This window comes from Marmota flaviventris, chromosome 10 (genome assembly GCF_047511675.1).
Source record: "Marmota flaviventris isolate mMarFla1 chromosome 10, mMarFla1.hap1, whole genome shotgun sequence".
NCBI classification, from domain to species: domain Eukaryota; kingdom Metazoa; phylum Chordata; class Mammalia; order Rodentia; family Sciuridae; genus Marmota; species Marmota flaviventris.
In genome coordinates, this window is record NC_092507.1 from 35,753,271 (window position 1) to 35,779,754 (window position 26,484).

A 26,484-nucleotide genomic window follows, 5' to 3' on the forward strand; every position below is an offset into this window, starting at 1 on the left:
GGCACTTTCATTGTCCCTATCGTCCCCAAGCCTCAGGTAAGGTTGAGTGAGCCAACTGCACATGAAAGACATCATAATGAAACTATCTTTAGAGACTCATTTATATTGGGTTAAACTCCTCTCTCTTGCCCTACTATGCCTGAGGGCTTTATCAAAAAAGTCATTCCTTGCCTTCCCCTTTGAGATAATGTATGGTCGTCCCCTTCTCCCCTCAGAATCTCACCAGAGCCTTGACTCCTTGACAAATATGCTCTTCCCCTCCTCTTCCTTATATGCTCTGAGCTATGGAAGCAACAAGATATGTTGCTTCCGGATCCAGAGAACTCAGCTGCCTTCTTTCCGCTCAAACCAGGAGAATGGGTCTACTTTTCTTCCCCAGGGGAAAGATCCCCCCTAACCCCAAAATGGGAAGGGCCATTACAGGTAGTCCTGTGTACACCCAATGCTGCAAAACTCCAACAGGAAGGAAAGAAACTAACCCCCTGGATTCATATTTCTAGGTTAAAACCAGCGGCAAGCCCTCCAGAGGACAATCCCACCACAGCTCCCAACCTTGCAGGACCCCCACAATCACCCAGATTTACCTGTGAGATATCCCCAGATAACCCTCTCAAGGTCCATTTTTCACAGTCACACACTACTCTTCATCCCATTCTGGAGAAGGACATACATAAGAATGGCCTCCTGATAGGATCTAGGAACCCACAGCAACACAGTACACCCGCACCCTTTATAGAAATCAGCAATTGGCACAACAGTCCTATTGGGACCTCTTCACAAACCCCATCAGCTGCTGAATTCTCCCGATCCTGGGACCTCTAGTTGGTCTTTTTATTCTGTGCCTTCCTTCCTTGCATTTTAAAAATTCCTTCAAGGACAAATTAACAAAATCTCTAACCAAACTTTCAATCAGCTCCTCTTCAGGGATTACCAGCTACTTGCCAATGAGCCAGATGACATGCACATCCAGTCATCCCAAGAAACTTCCACCATGTGCTGAACAATGAAGATACTGAATGACAACTCCACCGTAGGGCCATCTCTACCCCACCATGCCAAAAAAAAATAAGCCCTTGGTTTTCAGCTTTATATGTTTTAATCTGCTTTCTCCTGGGCATAGGCTTTTTCTACCAGACCTACAGACTGGACAACATGCCAGAAATTAATGCTGTTTCTTTTCATAGTTGCAGGGCACGTTCATGGACTTCTACCCGGAGAAAATCCATGCCTTCAGTGCATGGATATGGGGCCTTCTGGCCCTTCTTTCCAACCAACTGATCTCCTTCCCTCTCTCTAAACGACGCCCCTACTCAGCAGGAAGTAGCCAGATGGAATACTACGCCCCCACCCAAACCAAAACAAAAAAGGGAGGAATGTTGGTAAAGATGGCGTCCGGAGCACTTCTCTTCCGGGAGCTCAGGTCCATGACGCACTGAATGGCGCATGAACCGTCACCTCTAATCCCTGTGAATGGCGCGAACTTTGAATGGCGCACCTCCAATCCCTGAAGTGGCGCGAACTCTTGGCCAATGAAGAAGTAACAGCTCACTTGCCTTGCTCCTCCTCATCCTGTGTTAAGCCCATAAATATCAATACCCTGTTTGTGTTCTCTTACTCTTACTCTCTCTTACTCTCCCTCTCTCTCTTACTCTCCCCTCTCTCTCTCTTCCCCCTCTCCTCTCTCCCCCCCTCCTCCCTCCCTCTCTCTCTCTCTCTCCCCCTCTCCCTCTCTCCCCCCTTCTCTTCTGCGACTGACCACTACGGTCCTGCTAATAAAATCTCGGACAGGTAAACGGTTGTTTTGGCTTGTTGAGTTTATGGAGCTTTTTCCACCGTGTTCTTTACATTATCAACCACCATAAACTACTTGGAGGTCATCTGGCAGTCCAGGTATTTTCCCTGTCTCATGCTGATTGGAGGTTGCTAGGGGGGTTGCTATGGGTCCTCACCTAGCCTAACTGAGTCAGGGACACCTGGCGCCACAGACCTCTCCTGTTATTTACAGATAAACAACTCAGCAGGGTGGGTATGTGCTTAGGAGTGCTCTGTGGGTTTTTCCAAGGACAAGGGTCATGCCCCCTTCCTGAGGACAGGCCTTGAGGTAGAAGCTGCTGTTATTTATTCATTTTTAAAAATGGAGTTACATTAGTTTTTCAAACACAACTGTGTTTCCTGTTTTTTGTTAGTGTGTCCCACTAGCTTGTGTTTTGGGGTTGTGGAGATACCTTGTTGCTGATTTATGCTGCAAATGTTGTCTTTTTATTTTATTTGTTTTGTTTTGGTAGTGGGAATTGAATCCAGGGACATTTAATCATTGAACCATATCTCCAGCCCTTATTTAAATTTTGAGATGGGATCTTCTAAGTTGCTTAGGGCCTCACTAAATTACTGAAGCTGACCTTGAACTTTCAATTCTCCTGCCTCAGCCTAGAATTGCTGGGATTACAGGTGTGCACCACTGTGCCTGGAGTCTTTTTTTTTTTTTTTTAAATTTACTCTCCAGTTACTCTCCGTTTCTATGTAGGGAGCTGCCACCATAGCCATCATCTTCCCAAAATTACTACCATTATTATTATTATTATTATTATTTGTTGGTAAAGATGGCACCTGGAGCGCTTCTCTTCTGGGAGCTCAGGTCCATGATGCACTGAATGGCAGCGCGCGAACGGTCACCTCCAATCCCTGAAGTGGTGCCAACTCTCGGCCAATGAAGAAGTAACAGCTTACTTGCCTTGCTCCTCCTTATCCTGCGTTGAGCCCATAAATATCAACATACTGTTCGTGCACCCTCTCTCACTTTCCCCCTCTCCTCCCTCTCTCTCCTCCCTCTCTCCCCCTTCTCTCTCCTCTCCTCCTCCTCCTCCTCCTCCTCCTCCTCCTCCTCCTCCTCCTCTTCTTCTTCTTCTTCTTCTTCTTCTTCTTCTTCTCTCTCTCTCTCTCTCTCTCTCTCTCTCTCTCTCTCTCTTCCCCCTTCTCTTCTGCGACTGGCCGCCAGGGTCCTGCTAATAAAATCTTGGACAGGTAAATGGTTGTTTTGGCTTATTGAGTTTACGGAGCTTTTCCGCCCTTCCTTTATTATTATTATTATTTGTGATAGAGTCTGCCTGTCCCCTAGGATTGGCCTCAAACTTGCAATCTTCCTGCCTCAGCCTTACAGAAATCTGGGATTACAGATGTGCATCCCCATGCTTGGCCCTTCCCTTTCTCCTAGATATCTATAGGATATCAAGTGCTTCTTCATTTTGTCCTTTATCAGTCTTGCTAAGAATTTGTTAATCTTTTTTTTTTTTAACCCCAGGTACTGGGGATTGAACCCAGGGGCGCTCAATCACTGAGCGCCCACATCCCCAGACTTTTTTTTTTTTTTAATGGTTTTAGTTATAGATGGACACAATACCTTTATTTTATTTATTTATCCTTTCTTTTATGTGGTGTTGAGGATTGAACCCAGTGCCTCACATATGCTAGACAAGCACTGTACCACTGAGCCACAACCCCAGCCCTTCCCCAGCCCTTTTTAATATTTTATTTAGAGACAGCGTCTCCCTGAGTAGCTTAGGGCCTTGCTAAATTGCTGAGGCTGGCTTTGAACTTTTGATCCTCCTGACTCAGCCTCCCTAGCTGCTGCTATTACTGGTGTGTACCACCATGGCTAGTTGAATATTTTTTAAAATATTTTCCCCTTGGGCTGGGGATGTGGCTCAAGATGTGGCTCGCCTGGCATGCGCAGGGCGCTGGGTTGGATCCTCAGCACCACATAAAAATAAAATAAAGATGTTGTGTCCACCGAAAACTAAAAAATATTTTAAAAATTCTCAAAAAAATTTTCCCGAGATTTTATGATCATTACTTATAGGAGGGATTAGTCTGATTAACCTTACCTGCCATTATCGGAAACCAGAACCAAAAAATACTTAATTTCCACGTGGCAACAACATCTACATTTTCCAAGTACCTGAAATCCCTTTCATCTGCTCCCATGGAACCTCTACCCATTCTGAAGACTTGATTCTAACTTTTGACCCCCTTGAGCTACTGTGGCAGCTCCTTTTTCCTTCCTATTTTTCATTGGGTACATGACCATCTAGAATAAAGACTATTATTTACCAGCTTCTCTTGTAGATACACATAGTTGAATTAATGAAGTGTGGTTGTTTCAAGTTGAATTCTCCGGAGTCAAAAGTGAAGATGGAATTTGGAGTGCAAGATATTTATTAGGAATCAATACCTGTGAAAAGAAGGGTGCCTACCTGGGGCAGGAGAAGTGCAACTGTAAGCCCTTGGCCACCCCAGTGGGAGCTTACCATCACCTGTTGCCTGCCAAAATATACTTCATACAGCCAATATGGCTGGGCCTTTATTGCCTCACTGTCTTAGCCAACAGATAACAAACCACTCTGGGCATACATGACTCAGAAAAGTGGCTCTGTGTAACCTGAAGGAGCCAAAAACCAGAAGCGAACCACATTCCCTACAGCTGGGCAGTGTATTTATTAGGATTCTCCAGAAAAACAGAGCCAATAGTAGATAGATGGATTTAAATATAAATATATTTTAAGTATAAAGAATTGGCAGTCAAGTGTGGTGGCTTGTACCTACAATCCCAGCTAATGGGAAGCTGAAGCAGGAGGATTTCAAGTTTGAGGTTAATCTGGGCAACTTGACAAGACCCTGTCCCAAAATTTAAAATTAAAAAAATAAATCTGGGGGGCTGGGGCTGTGGCTCAGTGGTAGGGCGCCCGCTGTGCACGTGTGAGGCCCTGGGTTTGCTCTTCAGCACCACATAAAAAAAAAATAAAGATAAAAAAAATCTGGGGATGTAGCTAGTGATAGAGTATTTGCTTTGCAGGAAGCAGTACAAGGCCCTGGGTTCAACCTCAAGTGCCAAAAAGAAAAAAAAAAAAAAAAAAAAAGCTGGATGTGGTGGTGAATACTTTTAATTCCAGTGATTCTGGACATTGAGGAAGGAGGGTCAGGAGGATCACAAGTTCCAGGCCAGCCTCCGCAACTTAGTGAGACTCTGCCTCAAAATAAAAAGTAAAAACAAAAAGGGTCTGGGGATGTGGCTCAGTGGTTAAGCTCTCCTGGGTACAAAAAAAAAAAAAAGAAAAAAAATTATCTGGTTTCAGATAATGGCATGCATGGTTATGGGAGCAGACAAACTCAAGATCTGCATCTGCAGGGTGAGTCTACAAGTTGGCTGATCCAGGAGAGCCAATGATGGAGTTGTAATCAGATTCAAAGGTCTAAGAACCAGGAAAACTGATGGTATAGTTTCAGTCTGAAGGCTTGTCCCAGGAAAAATGGATGTTTTGGTTAGAGTGTAAAACAGAAAAAAAAAAAAATGATGTCAAAAAGCAGACAGGAAGAATTCTCTTAATTTAATGAGGGTTTGCTTTAAAAAAAATTTTTTTAATGGTACTGGGGCTGGGCATGGTGGTACACAACTGTAATCAGAACAGCTTGGAAGGCTGGGGCAGGAGTATTGCAAGTTCAAAGCCACTTCATAAACTTAGTGAGACCCTGTCTTAAAAAAAAAGGGCTAGGAATGTAGGGATGTGTCTTCATTGTTAAGTGACCCTGGGTTCAATCCTTGGTACCAAAAAAAAAAAAAAGATACTGGAGATTGAACTTAGGGCCTGTTGCATACTAGACAATTGCTCTACCACTGAACTACCTCCCTAGCACCTCCCCTGTTTTCTTTTCTTGTGGTATTAAGGATTGTACTCAGAGGTGCTCTATCACTGACCTACATCCCCAGCCCTTTTTTATTTTATTTTTTGAGATAGTGTCTGGTTGGCCTTGAGCTTATGATCCTTTTGCTTCAGTCTCTTGAGTAGCTGGGATTAGGGTCAGCCTTTTGCTTTATTTAGGTCTTCGACTTATTGCCTGAGACCCAACCACATTAGGGAGTACAATCTGCTTTACTCCAGTCATCCAATTTAGTTCAGACATCTAATTTATTAATTTCATAAACAACCTCTCAGAGAATCATCCAGAATAATGGCTAATATCTGTGCACCCTGTGGTATAGTCAAATTGATACATAAAATTGACATATATCCATTGGGGATGTAACTCAGTGGTAAAGTGCTTACCTAACAAGTTCAATCCTTGGCATCACACGCACGCGCGCGCGCGCGCACACACACACACACACACACACACACACAAAGGGACTAACAGTGGCAGAATCTTGTATCATCCCTGTGTCTACTTTATGGATAATATCCATAATCCATAAAGAGTGGAGTGTGTAGTCCTTTGTCCCTTCACAGAATATCTGGAACTTGAGCAGCTATTTCCGACTGAAAGGTGGAAGTCACATGCTGAATATGCAGGAACAAGAAGTTGCTGGGCTGCTAACTTTGTGAAACCACACTACTGGCCTTGAATTTCCTATTTCTGATTTTGTGCCCAGCTCCAGTTACATTTTGACAACTCAGTTGAACATTCATAAGCAAAACAAAGACTCCAACCTAAACATTACACATTATACAAAAAGTACTTCAAGATGGATCACAGATTTAAATGTAAAAGTATGAAGGTTTTTTTTTTTTGTATGTTTGTTCTGGTGGTACCAGGAGCTCTTTACCACTGAGCTACATCTCAGTCCTTTCTATTTTTAAGACATTGTCTAAGTTGCCAAGACTGGTTTCAAAATTGCAAGATCTTTTGCTTGGGTTTTCAAGTAGCTTGGATTACAGGCCTGGGCCACTCACCACTTTTGGCAAAAAGTTTTTAGGTAAAAAAATGGAGAAAATTTTGGGGATGGAGTGCCAAGCAAAATGTTGAGGGCTAGGGATGTAGGTCAGTGGTAAAACACTTGCCTAGTATGTGGAGGTCCTGGGTTCAATCCTCAAGAGGATGGGGGGCCTTTGATTCGACATCAAAATCCTAATCCATAAAAAGGAAAAATTGATGAATTGTACTTTATCAAAATTATGTGTTGGCCAGGCACCTGTAATCCCAGTGGCTCTAGAAGCTAAAGCAAGAGGATAGCAAATTCAAAGCCAGCCTTAGCAAAGCAAGGCACTAGGCAACTCATGGTACTGGGGCTGGGCATGGTGGTTCAGTGGTCAAGTGCCCTTGAGTTCAACCCCAGTATCCGCCCCCCCCCAAAAAAAAAATGTTTATTCTGTGAAAGAGACTGTTAAGAAAATATTTGCAAACTACATAACTGACTGGTATCGAATATATAAAGAATGAACAAAACAATAAAAAAAAGACCACTTCAACTAAAAATTGCAAAAAGAGACATTTTTTTTGAGAATCTACAGATATCAAATAAGCCTATATAAAGATGTTCGGTGTCATTAGAAATTAGGGAAATGGGGCTAGGATTGTAGCTCAGTGGTAGAGGGCTTGCCTAGCTTGTGTGAGGCCCTGGGTTTGATCCTCAGCACCAACTAAAGATAAATAAATAAAGGTATTGTATCCATCTAAACTAACTAACTAACTAAATAAATAAAATATATATAAATAAATAAATTAGGGAAATGCAAATTAAATCACAATCACAATTAGATATCACTTTTCATTTATCAGAATAGCTAAAGTAAGAAAGTAACACTAAATCCATGAGGATGCAGAGACACTGGATCGCACAAACATTGTTGACAGGAACGTAGAGTGGTACATTCTGAAATACAATTTGTCCAGTTTCTTAAAAACAAACAAAAAATGGGGCTGGGGTTGTGGCTCAGCGGTAGAGCGCAGTGGCCCACGACCTTATGCCACAGACACTAGACGCTGGGGCAGGAAAATGGCAAATTTGAGGCTAGTCTCAGCAATTTAGGAAGACACTGTCTCAAACAAGGACTGGGGATGTTGCTTAGAGGTAAAGCGCCGCTGGGTTCAATGCTCAAGTGCCGCAAAAACAATAATAATAAAAAACCCCAAAACCAAAACATGAAACTACCATGCAAGCCAGCAATTGCACTACTGGGTTCTATTACTATAATACCATTTCAAATATGAAGAAACTTAAGTTTTGAGAAATTGGGTGATTAAAGACGCTTCCATTCTAGGAGAAGGCAGCTTCTTTCAAGACACTCACACGTGAGATGGTCACATCCCACAGCTCCAGCCCGTCACATAGAGCCCAGGCTGAACACTCCATGCTAGATAAGCCAACAAGACTTCAAACCCAGGCCTCCTTTCGGGTCCGGCAGTTGGAGGTTGCTATCAGTTCCTGAACCCGACCCCAACTCGCCTTTCCTAAACCTTAGGAGTCTACCCTAGGTGGTAATTCCTCCGCGGCCCAGTACATCGCAAATCGTCCTTTAAGTTGTAGCACAGCCAGTTCAATGGTAGAACAAAACGCCAGGGGCCAACGTCGAAGGTCAGCAAGTAGGCTGAGCCGGGGGCGTTCGCTTCGCCTAGCCCCACCTCCCAGGTGGTTGGTTGAGCCTCCAGTGCAGCTGAGCTTCTACCACATCACTAGCCCCGCCCCTTCCTTGGGGGGAGAGTGCCGAACACATCGAACGCAGCCAATGAGTGAAGGAGCGGCTGCATGGCGGGAGGTTCGATTGACCCAGCCTGGCGGCTGTTAACGCGCGCTTGGGGAAGAGGAAAGTTAATGGGGAACTGCGTGTCCCGGAATCCATCTCTGCCTCTCTTTTCAGCCCCTTCTGGGATTCCGTTCCCAGTTTGGGTTTTTATTGGTCCTTCTTGGATCCTTGCTCGACCTCCCTCGATCCAGTACGCTATCCGCACTCCAGCCCCGGGAAATCCCCCTCTTCCGGATGCAGGCTCCTCGCCCTTCCTAGGCCTCGAACTTTAACCCCAGCTTCTTTCTTCTGGACCTTGGTTACCGCCCCCACCTCTCATCGATCTCCTCTCTTAACCGAGACCATTATCCTGACTCCACTCTGCCCATTCTGGGACCCCCCTGTATCCTCCCCATCCTAGATTTATACCCTACTCTGCCTTGACACTTCCTCTTTGGTCTACTCTCTGGACTTGGCTAACTAACGATCAACATTCTCGCATTTTGGACTCAAACTCCTACTCCTGGCTGGGTCCCCTCCATCCATGCCCCCTTTTTAATTAGTCCATATTCTGAATAATATAGCAGTTCCACCTACATCAACCCCTCGTCCTGCATTCTCTGCTGCTGAGTGCCTTTCACCTTTGGCTGATGGATACTTGACGTTTGGGCCCCAGGATGGTAAGTGTGAACCTAGGGGAGACAGGAATTCTATCTAGGTTTAATGGGCTCAGGCTGAGGATCCATTTCCATTCTCCCCTTACAGAGGAGGAGCTTAGCTCCCAGTCAGCTGGCCAGAAGGAAACTGGAAGGCAGATCTGATGATGAAGAAGACTGGCAGCCTGAGGCAGTGGTGAGTGCCCAAGGAGATAGGGAAGGTGGGAATTCAGGTTGTTTGGGCAGAAAGGAAGCCTGGACTTGGTTTCTGGGTTTACATAGTCACCTCCCAAAGTCATATGTTCAGTAGTGTAATTGATGCTCCCCCTCTGTGCCAGGCATTGAACAGATTAATAAAATTTTGTAGCTTCACTAGAAGCTAATATAACCTTAGTTTTCCTGTTGGGAGGGGTACACCAAAGCCAAGAAACAGCTCAGGTTGATCCTTTGACTCTTATGGGGGAGAGGGAGGGGATAAAGGCCTTTACAATAGTAACTAGCAGCCTCCTATTTGTCCCTTGCCCCATGTCACAGAATAGTAGAATATTCTGGACCTACCTTAAAATCCTGAGCTTAATTTGGCCTTTCAGTCTTGCTCATACTCAAGTGCAATATGTTCTACTTTGGACTGAGGTCTGTGCTTTGCTTCATGCCTTGGAGGCTTGCTGGTTGTGGACAAGACCTATATAAAAGTAAACAGAGTCATGCAATAACTACTTTAAAGGGAAAGAGAGCAATTTAAGAATCAAGGGTTTGGCTAATGGAGCTTTGGAGAAAAGGATCAGCTAAGAAGGAAGGCACTTTTTTGTAGGACAGTTTGTAAGTAAAGGCATGTAAAGGGTGGAATGAGGCCTGGTGTTTGCTTCAGATTGCCTTAAGAATCACTGAAGGGCTGGGGATGTGGCTCAAGTAGTAGTGCGCTCGCCTAGCATGCATGAGGCACTGGGTTCGTTTCTCAGCACCACATAAAAATAAAAAAATAAAGATATTGTGTCCACCTAAAACTAAAAAAAAAAAAAAAGAATCATTAGAGCTTCAAATAACTTGACAAGCTGGTACAAGAGGGGTTCATTCCTGATTGCCTATTGGGGCCTTCTCTTTAGTTGCATCGCTGGTGGGGATTTTTCCACCTGCTAAGGGAGGCACATTAACTGTCCCTTGTATGTCTTACACTTGAACTTGTGGCATCATTCTCTGCAGGTGGATCAGGGATGGAGCTGTGTGTTGCTCCTGAAATGCGTAGTGCTAGTGTCTTCACTGCTGTGTGGTGGACTGAATTGGGGGTGATGTGAGAGTTGGGTACAGCTGTACTCTTGTCCACCCTTTGGGAAACTCAGGAAGGGAAACACTTGGTTGGGTCTGCTATGATTCCATACTGCTGGTGGGCTTGCTTTTCCCAGGCTTACTTCATTTACCTCTTCCATTGTTTTTCCTTCATTTGAGGCAAGTTACTTGATCTCATTAAGCTCCAGTTTTTCTAGAATTAAAAAAGGATATCCTACTAAAGAAGGATAATAAACAGGATTGCTGTGATAATACATGTGAAGACGTTAGCACTTCATCTGGCACTTAATATGTACTTCTTTTTTTGTTTTTTTTAAAAATAAGATGGAGCTATACTGTGTTGCCTAGGCTGGTCTTAAATTCATGGGCTCAAATTGATCCTCCAGCCTGGGCCTCTCAAGTAGCTGGGACTACAGGTGTGTGCTACCACACCTGGCTCTAATAAATCACTTTAAGGGCTGGGGTTGTGGCTCAGTGGTAGAGTGCTTGCCTAACACGTGTGAGGCCCTGGGTTTGATCCTTAGCACACATAAAAATAAATAAATAAAGGTATTATGTGAATTTTCAACTAAAAAAACAAATAAATAAATATTTTAAAAAATCACTTTAAGTGTTAGTTTCCATTAGGGTGATTTCTGGTCTTTCAGACCTCAGCTTGCCATTTCTTTTCTTAGACACAGAAGAAACAGAAATCCAGTAATGAGACCCAGATCCAAGAGTGTTTCTTGTCCCCTTATCGGAAACCTTTAACTCAGCTAACAAATCGACCACCCTGTCTGGATAGCAGTCAACATGTAAGTCAAAACTGCAACCTACCTATGTATATGTATGTCCAGTCCTTTTGCCTTAGTAGATTCCTACAGTAGAGACTCTATCTTCGACATTGTAGCCAGCCTGTCTATAGCTGTTGTGGCCTGTTGAGACAAGGGTGCCTGAGTGAGAGTTTATTTTTACTATGTTTACTATGTTTATTATTACTATGTGGGCACCAGATCTCAGGTGGTTCAGATTCCTAAAAAAATGAAAATAGAGGAGAGGGAAGGCTATGATGGGGTGTTAGACCCAGGATCCTTATGGTACCTTGGTCTCCAGCTCTATTTATGGCTTTGTGGACTACAAGAGTCCCATCCATACCTTTTTGTGTTTCCTCTAATAAAGTCAAATCACCATCATGGGTTCTGTGTGTTATCTCCCTGACTCCAAAGCTTCCTGAGAAATGTTTTAAAGGAAAAATAGGAACATGTAATTAAGGTTATTCATTTGTGCGTTTGGCAAGTAATTTTATATAATTATTTTCAATAATTATAAAAAATTGTGTAACATGTCATAAAATAAACACCTCCAAGCCTACTTCCTAGGACTAGAACTTGGCCAAATTTATATTGCCTTTCCACATCCCTAGTGGTACCACTACTCTGAACTGGTTGACTAAATACTTTTTTTTGCAGAGGGTAATACTGGGGATTGAACACAGGAGTTCATGCATGCTAGGCAAGTGCTCTACCACTGTACTATATCCCTAGCCCATTTATTGTATTTTGAGGTAGGGTCTAGCTAATTTGCCCAGGCTGGCCTTGCTTGAACTTCCAATCCTTTTGCCTCAGTACTTAAGATTACAAACATGTACTACCATGCCTGGCTAAATAATTTTTTCTTTTTTTAACTAGGGATTGAACTCAGGGGAACTTTACCACTGAGCTACATTCCCAGCCCCAACCTGCCCCCAAGCCCTGCCCTGGCCTTTTTTAAAATTTGAAATGGGGTTTAGGACCTTGCTAATTTGATAAGACGAGCTTTAAACTTGTGATCCACCTGCCTCAGCCACCTGAGTTGCTGTGAAAATGCATTTAAAAATTTTTAAAAAATATTTATTTTTTAATTGTAGGTGGACACAATAACTTTATTTTATTTTTATGTGGTACGGAGGATCAAACCCAGTGCCTCATGCATGGTAGGTGAGTGTTCTACCACTGAACCACAATCCCAGCCCTAAAAAAATTTAAAAAAAAAAAATTTTTAATTGTAGATGGACACAATATCTTTATTTTTTTATGTAGTTCTGGGAATCAAACCTAGCTACGTAAGTGCTTTACCACTGAGCCATAAACCTAGCCCCTTAAATTTTTTTGATGTATATTTTTAGTTGTTGAAGGACCTTTATTTTATTCATTTATTTACATGGGATGCTGAGAATCTAACCTAGTGCCTCACACATGGCTAGGCAAGTGCTCCACCACTGAGCCACAACCCCAGCCCTAAATAATGCATTTATTTTTTTAAAAAGATATTAAGAACTTTATTTATTTATTATTTTTTTATTGGTGCTGAGGATTGAACCCAGTGCCTTACACATGCTAGGCAAGTGCTGTACATCTGAGCTACAATCACAGCCCCCTAAATAATGCATTTTTAATTGTTATTTTGAGCTTTAAAAAAATAGTTTTAGCAGACCCGGTGGCATGTGCCTGGAATCCCAGCAACTTGGGAGTCTGAGGTAGCCTGGGCACCTTAGTGAGCTCTGTCTCTAAAAAATAAAAGGGGTGAGGGATGTAGCTGTAGCTCCAGTGGTAGTGTCCCTATCTCAAAACACACACATAAAGGTGTTAAAGTGGTCTGTAGCCCTGTGAGATTGTTTTCATTTAGAATTTGTTCAGGTTGTCCCATGGAATTATGTGATATAACTTGCCTGAGGCCCTGGGTTCAATCCCCTAACAGTCTAAAGACTGGGAAGACAAGAATCTGCAGAATAGTCTGATTAAGAGTTGAAGGGAGGGGCTGGGGTTGTAGCTCAGTGGTAGAGTGCTTGTCTAGCATGTGTGAGGTACTGGGTTCAGTCCTCGGCACCACATAGAGATAAATAAAGGTATTTTGTTCATCCATAACTTTAAAAAAAAAAAAAGAGTTGAAGGGAATGGATGGTTAGCTAGGTAAAAGGGATAAGAATCCTTTAGAAAGAGCAACAGCCTGTGAAAGGCTGGGGGCTAGAGAGTAAGGGAGGCCCTGAAAAGGATTTAGTAGGGTTGGATCAGTTGTCAGTGTGGGAATTTGGGAAATGGTGCTGAGAGATAAGATTTGAAAAACTGTGCAGAAACTGAGTGGAAGGCCTTTTGTAAGCATGGCTTATTAAACTATTGAAACAGTTTAAAATAGTTTATTTATTTATTTATTTTTTAACATTTTTTGGTACTGGGAATTGATTCCAGGGTGCTTTACTACTAAGCTATATATATCCCCAGTCTTTCTTAATTTTTGTATTGAGATAGGGTCTTGCTAAAGTTGCTGAGGCTGGCCTTGAATTTGTGGTCTCCTTTTTCAGCCTTTCAACTTACTTGGATTACGGTTGTGCACCACCCAAAATAGTTTGATATTTTTAATAGCAAACTTATAGGAATTTGACAGAAGACAGACAACATTAAAACCATACAGTTGCTGGGTGCATGGTACATGTCTGAAATTCCTGTAACTTGGTAGGCCATGTCCGGAGAATCACTGGAGCCTACAAGTTTGAGGCCAGCCTGGGCAACAAAGCAAGACACCATCTCAAAAAGATAAACATTAAAAAAACAAACAAAAACAGCAACAAAAAACCCAGAACACAAAATGATGGCCTTGTCCAGAAAAATTTAACTGATTTGTTTATTGTTGTTATAAAGTTGAACTCCTGAAACTTGTTTGCTGAAATGTTTTGACATGCATTAATGCTTTATATTCCTGAATTTGTATTAAAAATTTACCCACCAATAAACATGGAAAAACTGCCAATACCTCACTCCTATACCCTGCTTTTCCTTTTATAATCGCATATTTAGGTACCTTTTGACTCCTGGGGGAAAATATCTAGCATTTAGAACTATTAATAACAGAAAGATTTGATTTATTATTTTATATGTTTGAGAAATGTTTCCCATGGTATTGGAGTCTTTGGCATGTTCTTAACTTATGTGGCCACTGATGTGTTTTGACATCATTGTTACACATTTTCTGGGGATAGTGCAAAGATTGGTGTTTTTTTGGGGAGTGGGTACCAGAGATTGAACTCAGGGGCATTTAACCTCTGACCCACATCCCCAACTGTATTTAGTATTTTATTTAGAGAAAGGGTCTCACTGAGTTGCTTAGTGCCTCACTTTTGATGAGGCTGGCTTTGAACTTATGATCCTCTTGCCTCAGACTCCTGAGCTACTGGGATTACAGGCTTGTGCCACCACACCCGGCTCCAGGTTGGTGTTTTCAACAAGGTCAACTACATAGGCCTTACTTGTCTTCTGCAAAGCACCAGTAGCTGTACTCTGAGGTGCAGTTCTGTTTGGAAATTCTCACACCTGATCACATACTGGAAGGAAAACTTGCTGGACTTTTGATGACATTTAATTTCAAGTGCCACAATACTAGACCTACCATGGTGAAGTTTCTTCACCCCTCCAATATAGGTTGCACTCTTTTGTGTGTTTGGTACTGGAGATTGAACCTGGAGTTGTTTACCCATTGAGATACATCCTCAGCCCTTTTTATTTTTCATTTTGAGACAGGGTCTTGCTAAATTGCTTAGGATTTTGCTACATTGCTGAGACTGACTTTGAACTTGCAATCCTCCTGACTCAACTCCTGAGCTCCTGGAATTACAGGCATGTGCCACCATGCCCAGCTAGGGTGCACTCTTTTTTTTTTTTTAACAATTTTTTTTTTTTTTTTTAAAGAGAGAGAGAGAGAGAGAGAGAGAGATAGAGAGAGAGAGAACTTCAATATTTATTCTTCAGTTTTCGGTGGACACAATATCTTTGTATGTGGTGCTGAGGATCGAACCCGGGCCGCACGCATGCCAGGCGAGCGCGCTACCGCTTGAGCCACATCCCCAGCCCTAGGGTGCACTCTTATAAGTCGTTTTTGTAGTCATTTTCTTCTTGGCTGCTTTCCTACTAATTTATTTGCAGACAGTCTTTTTTTTTTTTTTTTTTTTTTTTTGCACCAGGGATTGAACTCAGGGGTGCTTAACCACTGGATTTTATTTAGAGACAGGGTCTTGTTGAGTTGCTTAGGACCTCTCTGAATTGCTGAAGCTGGCTTTGAACTCATGATCCTCCTCCCTCAGCCTCCCCAGCTGCTGGAATTACAGGCATGCACCACCAAGCTAGGCGACTATCTGCTTTGTACTAGCCATGATTTAGAGACCCCCGCTACTTATCTTCCTTAACCAGTAGCATCCTTTAATTCCTTTTAAAATCAGAAGGTGAAAGAGTATAGTAATGAATCTAGCCTGGATTGTATTTGTCTTTATACCAATGCAGTCATAGAATGAAAATATGTGAGATATATATGTGTGTGTGTGTGTGTGTGCGCGCGCGTGTGTATATGTATTTAAGTATATATATTATATAAATCAATGTTATTTTTTATTAAACACTAACACCAGATGTTATTAATTAAAAAAACATTAAGCATATATAAATAATATATATATATTTTTAATGGTGGAAGAGGCTTTAGAGACAAAGTTCCTAGGGCCCACAAAAGTCATGATGAGCTTAGATAAGAAGTCTTTAACCTTAGACGTGATGAGTTTGAAAGGCCTGTAGGATATCTAAGATTGGAAGCTGTTGTAAATGTGGATGTGGAGCCTAGGAATGAGGTAGGGACTAGAAATAGATTTGAAGGTCAGTAGCATAAAGAAATTTGATACCTTGGAAGCACATTGGAGTGTCATTTGGAGGAGTTGAGGCCTTAAATCCTAAGCCTAAGGGACACCAACTTTTAAGGGGGTTAGGTAGAGGAAGAAGCACCCATTAAGAGACTAAGTATAAAAGTTCCTTCCAGAAAGATGGAAGAGTGGTAAAATTGGTGTCATGAAAATCAAGGGTGAAGTGTATTTAAGAAGGAATGACCAGCTCTATCAAGTAAGATAAGAAGAAATCATGTTCATTGGAATTGGGGTCATGTATGCCATTGGTGACCTTGGGCAGAGGAGTGTAAAGGTGGCAAGACAGGAGTGGGAGGTAAGGAAGGGGGACCAAACAGGGCTTTCTAGAAGTTTGCCTGTGGAAGAGAAGAGATAAGAGATAAAGGAATTTTTGTTTTGTTTTGGTGCTGGGGGATTGAATCCAGGATCTCACCCATGCTTAGTATATGCTTTACTACTGAGCTACGTTCCCTGCCCCAGAATTTTTGTTAAGGTAGGAGAGAGTTAAGCATTCTGGTCAGATACTAGCAGAGAGGGAGATGTTGAAATGTAGGACATAACTGACAGACTAAATCTATGCAGAAGGTGAAGCTTTAGCCTTGGTGGGGAAAGAGGGGGGATGCTCTCCCTCTTTTATCAGAAGGGCAGAATGGCATGAGTTATCAGCAAGTAAGTGAACAAAGAATGAGAGCATGCTGTCCCATCTACCTCTGCCAGATTCTGGTGTTATCACCAGATCCCTGGAAGCTGGCCATTTGAAGTCTTGCAGGGTGTGGCCATCAGGCATTTTTGGCTAGGGTTCTTAACATTTTCCTTACCAGTTACTAAACCTGTTGCTTTCCCTGCAGAATTTTTGGCTCCTGGGTTCTATTAAAAGCCTGTTTTTAAATTTGGAGCATAAATTCTTGGCTACTGAGAACTTTAAACCTAGCCTCTATTACTGACAATCTTGAAAATATATCAGTTTTAGAATTAATATCAAATAATAAAGGAAATTTTTCCTCTTGTTTGACTTAAGGGTAACTTTTTGTTAGCATCTGTCACAATGATTATCATTGCTATGAATAATTGTAACATGTTAGTTAGGAATGTCAATAAAAGTTTTATTCAGATTGCAAAGAAATGTGCAAATAAGGGCTGGGTCTGTAGCTCAGTGGCAGCATCCGTGTCGATCCTCAGCACCACATAAAAGTAAACGAATTGGGGCTGGGATTATGGCTCAGAGGTAGAGCGCTTGCCTAGCATGATGTGGCAGTGGGTTTGATTCTCAGCACCTCAAAAAATAAAGATATGTGTTCACCTATAACTAAAAAATAAATATTAAAAAAAAAGAAATTTGCAAATAAACAAGATTTGGGGTGACTATTTAAAAAATCACTTGAGCTGGGTGTGGTGGCACACACCTATAATCCTAGTGTCTCCAGAGGCTGAGGCAGAAGGATTGCAGATTCAAAGCCAGCCTCAGCAATTTAGCGAGGCCCCAAGCAACTTAATGAGACCTGTGTCAAAATAAAAAGGACTGGGGATGTGGCTCAGTGGTTAAGCGCCCCTAGGTTCAGTCCCTGGTCCGCCCCCCACACCATAAAAAAAGAAAGAAACAAAAAGCACTCAAAATATTCAGGTTTACATGTTGTCTCTGGGAGTTGCCATACCTCAGGGTTCAAAGTGTATTCTGTAGATTAGTAACATACTGATTACTGATATGTAATTGCAATTATGTAGCAAAAATGATTCAAGAAGAAAACATAGTGCCTATTTACCTTTGTATAAGCAATTGTTACTTTGCTTTCAACATTTGTAACTTATTTTAAATTATTATGTATGTAGGTATGTATAGGAATGTCATAGATGCAGCTAGCACAGGCACAAAGTATTGATTATTTTGTGAAAGAAAAAAAAAAAAAGATTTGGTTGATAGTGACCTAAAATTCTCCATATTTCTTTACTGACCATAAGTAATATTTATTACATTTTTCCCATTTCTTTTTTTTTAATATTTATTTTTTTTAGTTGTAGTTGGACCTGATATCTTTATTATTTTGTTTATTTTTTATGTGGTGCTGAAGATTGAACTCGGGGCCTTGCACGTGCTAGGCAAGCCCTCTACCTCTGAGCCATGATCCCAGCCCACATTTTTCCCATTTCAAAGACATTGAGCTGGGCTGGGTGTGGTCGTGTATACTGGTAGTCCCAGAGGCTTAGTAGGCTGAGGCAGGAGTATCTCAAGTTCAAGGCCAGCCTCAGCAACTTAATGAGGTCCTGCAATAAAAAGTACAGGGGATGTAGCTCAGCGTATGGTACCCAAGTTCAATCTCTAGTACCAAAACAAAACAATAAAAAGGAAAATTTCAGGGCAAGAGAGGGTCCTCTCTATTGTTACTTTTGCTAAAAGGGAGGGTTTTTGTTTTTCCATTACTGCTTTTTCTTATAACACATTCCCAGTTTAGCTACCTTTAGGATCTCTGTTGTTAGAGTCTAGGTTCACAGATTATTTTAATTTCCCAAAGGACTTAGGTGCATATGGACCAAACTTCCCTAGGAGTTAGTTGTCAGCTCCATATTAACTTCCCTGCTGCCTCACCACCATAGTCTATGGTTTAGTGCTGATTCCAGGCTGAAGTGCTGGTGCAGAGGCTTCTTGCAGGCTTTTAGATGAAGGCACTAAGGTTTTGTCTCTAGGATCTGCATGTGTCTGTTTCCTCTCACCCATGTCCCACTTGCTTTTTCTTGGCAAGGGCTTGCCCTCCCTCTCACGTGTTCTTTCTCTTGTGTTTTCCATGGCAGGAAGCTGTTGGCTCTTGGCTGTCAGTATGCCTATATGTAATATGTTGGTAGGAGGCCATACTGCCCACTGATTAGGGGCCCAGAATTAGGAAAATCTTGGATCAATCTTGGCTGTGTGACTTGAAAAAGTGATATAATTGCTCTGAGCCTCAGTTTGCTTATTTTTAAATGGAATACCAGTAATACAGTAATCTCATAGGTATTAGGATTAAATATTGACATGAATGTAAGAGGCTTAGTTCCACATCTAGCATACATTGTTAGCCATCATTATTGTTCATTTTTGTTGTTGCTACTATTATTTTACTAATACTTCTGTTCTTATCACTCCTAGTACTCTTTTTTTTTTTTTTTTTTCTTTTCTTTTTTCTGTACTGGCTATTGAATCTAGGACCTAGTACATGTTAGGCAAGTTCTCTATAACTGAACTACATCCCCAGCTCTTTTTAATTTTATTTTGAGGAAGGGTTTTGCTCAGTTTCCCAGGCTGGCCTCAAATTTATAATCCTCCTGCCTCAGTCTCTTTAAGTAGTTGGGATTATAGGTGTGTACCACCATGCCTGACTACTACTACTCTTTGTTGGGCTGTTTAGTTCCTAAGGAGGCTGATGTAGATATTAATGTGAGAATTAGATGCAGTAGGCAAAATGATGTAGCAACAACAACAACAACACACAACAACAACAAAAACTTGTAGAGCTGGATGTGATAGTGCATGCTTATAATGCCAGTGGCTTGGGAGGCTGAGGCAGGAGGATCACAAGTTTAAGGCTAGCCTCAGCAACTTAGTGAGGCCTTAAGCAACTTAGTGAGGTCCTATCTCAAAATAAAAATAAAAAAATAAGCAGCCCTGGGTTCAATCCCCAGTACCAAACAAACAAAATTTGTGGGTTGGGGGTCTAATTAAGTGGTAGAACATGTAGTTAATATGTACAATGACCTAAGTTCAATCCCTAGCACCCCCATCCCCCCATTAAAAAGGAAAAAAAAAAAAGGTATTCTGGGAAGATATAGCTCTACAGGACAGAGGTTAAACCCATATATTAGGACTGTCTATTAGTATTGTACAGGTAAGTATAGAATGCTTGCTTCTTAAGGTGCGGCACCCTAGAGAAGAGCCAGGTGTCTTCATTGGCATGGTCTTACATGAACAAGTGAATTCTGAGCCTCATGGTTGATTGAATTATGGCACTTCTGCTGTTCCTAGGTATTGTAAAACCTTACATGAAATCTCAAAGATGGAAGGAAGCTGTTGTACAAAACCTAATGTGGAGCATATCATAATAATATTGTCCCATAACAACTCATTAATAAGTCCTGAATCCCTGATTTTCTCTTTCTCTCTTCCTCCCTCTCTGCACCACCCCCCTCTCTTTTAGGAAGCATTTATTCGAAGCATTTTGTCAAAGCCTTTCAAAGTCCCCATTCCAAATTATCAAGGTAAAATGGAGACTTCAGTTTTTTTAATTAGTCATGTATGAATGTGCCTGAATAGATTAAAAACCTTTGCTTAGATGGGAAATGAAGATGTCAGTCCTGCTTTGACTGTATTTAGGATGACCCTGTGTGAAAGTTGTATTAGCTTCAGCAAGGACTGTCAAGACTGACTGCCCTTCATTTTCTTTGTGGGGATATGCCAATGTTCAGAAAGCTCCTGGTAGGCCAAAGTAGCTAATGGACCTGGGCTTCCTTCAGTCTAAATGTATCCAGTGTCATCTCCTTTATGAGGCTGTGTGGGAATCCTCATTTCTACAAAGTTTCCCCCTGTTCTATTTAGGGCATTGCATTGTGCTAAAACAGGCTGGGGAGGGAGGATGCCAGCCCTCAAGAGCTCTCAGACTTGAAAAGCCTCTTTAAGGTTTCAGACCTTCCCAGGACTGACTCAGGATGAACAAGTTCCAGCCCTCCAGGAGTTTGGAGTTGAATGGGACAAATAAAATGGGAATAGCTCTGATCTGAGGCTGAGGAAATAATGGTTAGGTATAGGTGTCCAAACCAGGTTTGGAGGAGTTTGGGGAAAGAGTGGATCATATGAAAGCTCAGGAAAGGTTATGTGAAGGATGTGCATTCAAGCTGGACCTGCTGGAGCTCCTGAACATAAAGTCTTAGTTGACAGATTGATTGCTGATTTCTAGGTCCTCTGGGCTCTCGGGCATTGGGTCTGAAAAGGACTGGGGTCCGCCGGGCTCTTCATGATCCCCTGGAAGAAGGTGCCTTGATTCTGTACGAGCCTCCCCCACTGAGTGCCCATGATCAGCTGAAGCTTGACAAGTATGTGCATTGATATTCCTTCAGCAGTTGTAGTCTTCTCTAAGAGTATACCTGGATGGGCAGAGGATTATTTTGGTATGACTTTTCTGTGGGACTGGAATAGATTATCATGGAGCTGTTTTAGTTATTTAATCATCCAGAAACTGGTGGTCAGGGGAGGGGAGACCCTGAGGAAGAGCTTGTGGTCATGTCCAGTTAGTAGGGTTCCTCACTCCTCCTACCATGTTCAATCATGAGAGGACTAATTAAAGTGAAGACATGGGAAATCCATCTTTCTTTCCTAACTTTTAGAGCAGGAACTTGGACTAGGCCAGAAAGGTACTTTCTTAGCTGTGTCTGTGGTTCTGGATTGGCAGAACACAACTTCCTGAGGGCAGAACACAACTTCTGAACTTCTGAGGGTGTGCTCCTGCCCCTGTCTGAGCACCATGTTTTTTTTTTTTTTTTTGCTGTGTTTTCTCAGGGAAAAACTTCCTGTCCATGTGGTTGTTGATCCTATTCTTAGTAAGGTTTTGCGGCCTCATCAGAGAGAGGTAAATGAGGGTGAGAAGAATGAGGTATGGGTGGGGAATTGAGCCTGGGAGACTACTTTCTCTGGGGCATTGGTTTTATAGATGCCAAAGTGGACTGAATGCTGTTATTCCCCAGGGAGTGAAGTTCCTGTGGGAATGTGTCACCAGTAGGCGCATACCTGGCAGCCATGGCTGCATCATGGCTGATGAAATGGGCCTGGGAAAGACACTGCAGTGCATCACGTTGATGTGGACACTTTTGCGCCAAAGTCCAGAGTGCAAGCCAGAAATTGATAAAGCAGTGGTGGTGTCACCCTCCAGTCTGGTGAAGAACTGGTATAATGAGGTTGGGAAATGGCTTGGAGGAAGGATCCAACCTTTGGCCATCGATGGAGGATCTAAAGATGAGATAGATCAAAAGCTGGGTATGATTTAATCTACCTATCCTCTATTTATTTATTTATTTTGTGGTACTGGGGATTGAACCCATGGGTGCTCTGTGACTGAACTACATCCCCAGTCCTTTTTATTTCTTATTTTGAGGTAATAGTCTGACTTCAAAGTTGTGGTCCTCTTGCCTCACCCTCCCAAAGTGTTGGGATTATAGGTGTGTGCCACCATACCCTGCTCTGCTGCTTGCTTTCTTATGTGTATGCTTACTTGTGGCCAGAGTTGAGGGCAATGCAGGAATAGAATTTTCATTGAAAATAGCTGAAATAATCATTTCTAGGCTACATTAACAGCCATTGCTTGGTGTGGTAGTGTGCACCTGTAATCCTAGCTACTCAAGAGGCCAAGGGAGGAGGATCACCGGTTCAAGGTCAGTCTGTGTTATTTAGTGAGACCCTGTCTTAAAATAAAGAACAAAAAGGGGTTGGGGATGTAGCTCAGTGGTAAAGTGCTTGCCTAGCTTGCCTGAGGCCCTGGGTTCAATCCCCAATAACATGCATGCACACAAAGGAAGGAAGGAAGGAGGGAGGGAGGGAGGGAGGGAGAAAGAATAATTTTTTTCTTTAATATGTTCTGATTTGGTTCTTTGAAAACTTTTCTGTTGTAGAAGGATTCATGAACCAGCGTGGAGCCAGAGTGCCTTCTCCTATCCTCATCATTTCCTATGAGACTTTCCGCCTTCATGTTGGAGTTCTTCAGAAAGGAAGTGTTGGACTGGTCATATGTGATGAGGTATTTGATGCTCAACAGTCTGGGTATACAAGATCCACGAAAGTCTCCTAACCTGAGTACTGCCACCATCTCAGAGCTTCACTGATCACTTAGAGTGCTGAGGACAGATGAAGCTGTCTTGGAGAAGATAAGGGAGAAGTAGAGCTTGTAACACCAATCTGCCAAAGAGATTAAACAGTGCTCAGAACTCTAAGGGGAGTGAGTTGCTATGGGCCGATATGGGCCGGTTTTGTTGTTTCTAGACAGTATTCCTAGACCAAAGAAGAACCTTGAACGATGGGGGGTAGGGGAGGGTTTTGGATTGGTAGAGAGACATGGCACAGTGTTTCAGATAATAAGATCTAGAGTCAGAGATATTTATTTATATCCTTGCTTTGCCACTTCTCAGTAGTGTGACTATGGATTTTTTACTTAACTACCTGAGCCTTTGTTTCTGCATCAAGAAAATGGGGTGATAGTACCTGTCTCATAGAATTATTATTATTATTGGTATTGGGGATTGAACCCAGGGATGATGCTTAACCACTGATCCATATCCCCAGGCCTTTTACTTTTTTTTTTTTTTTTGAGACAGGTTGCTTAAGGCTTTAGCTGGGATCATAGGTGTGCGCCACTGCACCTGGCCTCATAGGATTATTATAGTATGCAGGAATTGTGGTAAAGATGCTAGTATTCAGAAAATAGTGAGGGTGGCTGGGTACTTTTACTTTATTTATTTATTTTTTTAAAGAGAGAGAATTTTAATATTTATTTTTTAGTTTTTCGGTGGACACAACATCTTTGTTTGTATGTGGTGCTGAGAATCGAACCCAGGCCGCACGCATGCCAGGCGAGCGCGCTACCGCTTCAGCCACATCTCCAGCCTGGTACTTTTACTTTAGAGAGCCTTCCTGGACTCTAGTGAACTTGGCTACCCTGAGGCTGCTGCTCTGTTTGTACCTTATGGGGAGCACTAGAGTCCTTTTCATATTTCTGGGACACTAGTAGAGAGTTGGTTGAAAGACTTGGCCCCACCTGCTATCTGATTGGCATGCTTGGCTGGGCTCTGGGGCTTCTAGAACAGCCTAGTATCTGAGGAGTGTAGGGATGGGACAGAGGACAAAAACTTACTTTTGGATATTGTGCTTGCAAATTGTGAACTACTTCCTACCTGGGCCTTTGAATTTAGGAAAAGTCAGTCATTGTCTGCAAATTGCTGATACCCTAATGGACTGTTCTCTAGGGAGTGGTAAAGGGTTTAGGAGCTTGAGGGTATGCATGTGACTGCCCTCTGCTTGGGTCCTGGCATCTGTTTCATGATAATGGAGGGGGGTTGCCAGATGCTATGATACATGCCTGTAACCCCAGCAACTTAGGAAGTTGAGGCAGGAGTATTGCAAGTTCAAGACTAGTCTGAGTAATTAGTGAGGCCCTAAGCAACTTAGCCAGACCCTGTCTCAAAAAAAAGGGGGGGGGGGCGCTGGGAATGTAGCTTAATAGCAAAGCTCCACCAGAGTTCAATAGCTAGTACCAAAAAAACAATGGAGGGGACTATGCCAGGAACCTGGTCCAGGCCACGGCATTGTGGAAGAGAAGGGTATTGAACTATTGAGTCCTTGAGACTTGGAATCATTTTGATTTTTTTTTTTTGCCCCCAGTACTGAGAATTGAACTGAGTGGGATCTTCACCACCAAGCTACCTCCCAAGCCCTTTTTAATTTTTTGCTTTTAAGGCAGGTTCCATTAAGTTGCTGAGGCTGGCCTCGAACTTCTGCCTCAGTCTCCTGAGTCACTGGGATTATAGTTGTGTGACACTATACCTGGCTCATCTTAATTTTTTCTATTCTTTTTTTTTTTTTTAGTTGTAGATGGACACAATAGCTTTATTTTGTTTATTTAATTTTATGTGGTGCTGAGGATCAAATCTAGTGCTTCACACATGCTAGGCAATCGTTGTAATAACCCCAGCCCATTTTTTTTCCATTCTTTATTGTTCTCTTTCTTCATCACTCTGTCCTGTTTTAAGAGCTGACTGCAGAGTACAAGAGACCATATTTCTTCTTGCCACACTGCAGTCCTTATTCATTTACCTTTTTGTCCGCTTTTGTCAAATTATCAGATACTTAAGGAAGCCAAAGTCCTAAAAAATGGTCATCTTGTTCCAGGAGACAGTTTTTCCTTTTAGACCCTGGAAAGGGAAGGGTTGATATCCCATGCTTTCATGTTCCCAATGTGCACAGTGGCTTCCTTCTAGCTGACACTTCTCTAGTATACTTGGTTCTCTTTTTGTTAAAAAAAAAAAGAATCCTGATCCTCAGTCAGAAGCCATGGAATCAATCAAAAGCTTGGCTCAGGTATGGATGGGCTGTCCCTTTGTGCCTCATTCAGATCCATTTACTTTACTCACACAGAGCCAGCCAGGTTAAAGATGCTGGGGAAACACATAAAATACATGGATGATACTTAATAGGAGTCATATTTCAAAGAGATAGAAGTGGTAATATTTAATCTAGGTAAATTTTTTGCTTTTAGAAAAGAAGAATCAAACTGGGCATTGTAGTGCCTGCCTATAACCCCAGCAATTTAGGAGGCTGAAGCAGGAGGAACTGCAATCTAGCAAGGCTCTAAGCAACTTAGCAAGGTCCTGTCTCAAGGGGCTAGGGCTGTAGCTGAGTGGCAGAGTGCTTGCCTAGCATGTGTGAGGCACTGGTTTGATCCTCAGCACCATATAAAAAATAAATTAATAAACAAAGATTGTATGTTCATCTACAACTTAAAATATTAAAAAAAAAAAGACCCTGTCTCAAAATAAAAAATTAAAAAGGACTGGGAATATAGCTCAGTGGTAAAGTGCCCTTAGGTTCAATTCCCAGTGCCTCCAAAAGAGAAAATATAGGTAAAGTTCTTAAAGACAGTGCCTGGCACATTAAAAGTTTCACTAAATAGTAGCGTCAATGTGTATATAGTTCCATAGGAACACAAAGATGGGAGAAACCAGTAGTCTTGAGTCATTGAAGAAGGCTTTGCATAGGAGTTGACATTTGAGGAATGTGTCTTTTGGGGAAAGCTCTAGGCAGAGAAGTGGCATTGACAAAGATCTAGGGAAATCCAGCAAGGGTGTGCTGAGGAGGCAAGTCTTCCTGGACTATGACAAGTTGTGGAGATTATCAAAGAATTTAGCTGGAGCCTAATTAATAATTAGGGCTTTGAATGTTGAACTAATGAGCCTAAAGATCTTGGACTTGACCCTATAATTGGGAATCAGTGGAGGATGTACATTCAATTGCATTGTCAAAAGATGACCAGAGGTGTTTGTGCATTTTTTCACTAGTCATTGAGTTATGTGTGATTTGCTTAGCATGGAGTGGGAGCTGAACATAGAAAAGGCACAGACCTGATCTTGCCCATATGTTTCTTGGAGAAGAAGGGAAGGTAGTAGGTTTCTTTATCATTTTCTAGAAGTGGCTCTTTAGATATACTAGCTATGTAGATTCTGGTAGAAGTCAATGAGGCACAAAGGGACAGCCCATCCATACTTGAGCCTGTATTTATTTCTGTTGGGCAAGTATGCATTTCTTTGGAGTTGTGGCTTAGTGATAGAGCACTTGCCTGGCATGTGTGAGGCCCTGGATCTGATGCTCAGTGCTGCA

The 26,484-nt window shown here is 42.2% G+C and overlaps 1 protein-coding gene across 1 annotated transcript in view; it reads left to right on the forward strand.

The window, feature by feature from the left end:
- The first annotated feature begins 8,577 nt into the window (after positions 1-8,577).
- Positions 8,578-26,484, forward strand: part of Rad54l (RAD54 like) — a 32,814-nt gene continuing 14,907 nt past the window's right edge. Inside the window, exons 1-9 of the mRNA XM_027937715.2 lie at positions 8,578-8,703; positions 9,077-9,172; positions 9,258-9,344; positions 11,107-11,226; positions 20,270-20,330; positions 21,026-21,161; positions 21,625-21,694; positions 21,810-22,098; positions 22,731-22,855. Of these exons, the coding sequence (XP_027793516.1) occupies positions 9,170-9,172; positions 9,258-9,344; positions 11,107-11,226; positions 20,270-20,330; positions 21,026-21,161; positions 21,625-21,694; positions 21,810-22,098; positions 22,731-22,855 (891 nt within the window). The 5' untranslated portion in view covers positions 8,578-8,703; positions 9,077-9,169. The remainder of the gene's footprint in view (positions 8,704-9,076; positions 9,173-9,257; positions 9,345-11,106; positions 11,227-20,269; positions 20,331-21,025; positions 21,162-21,624; positions 21,695-21,809; positions 22,099-22,730; positions 22,856-26,484) is intronic.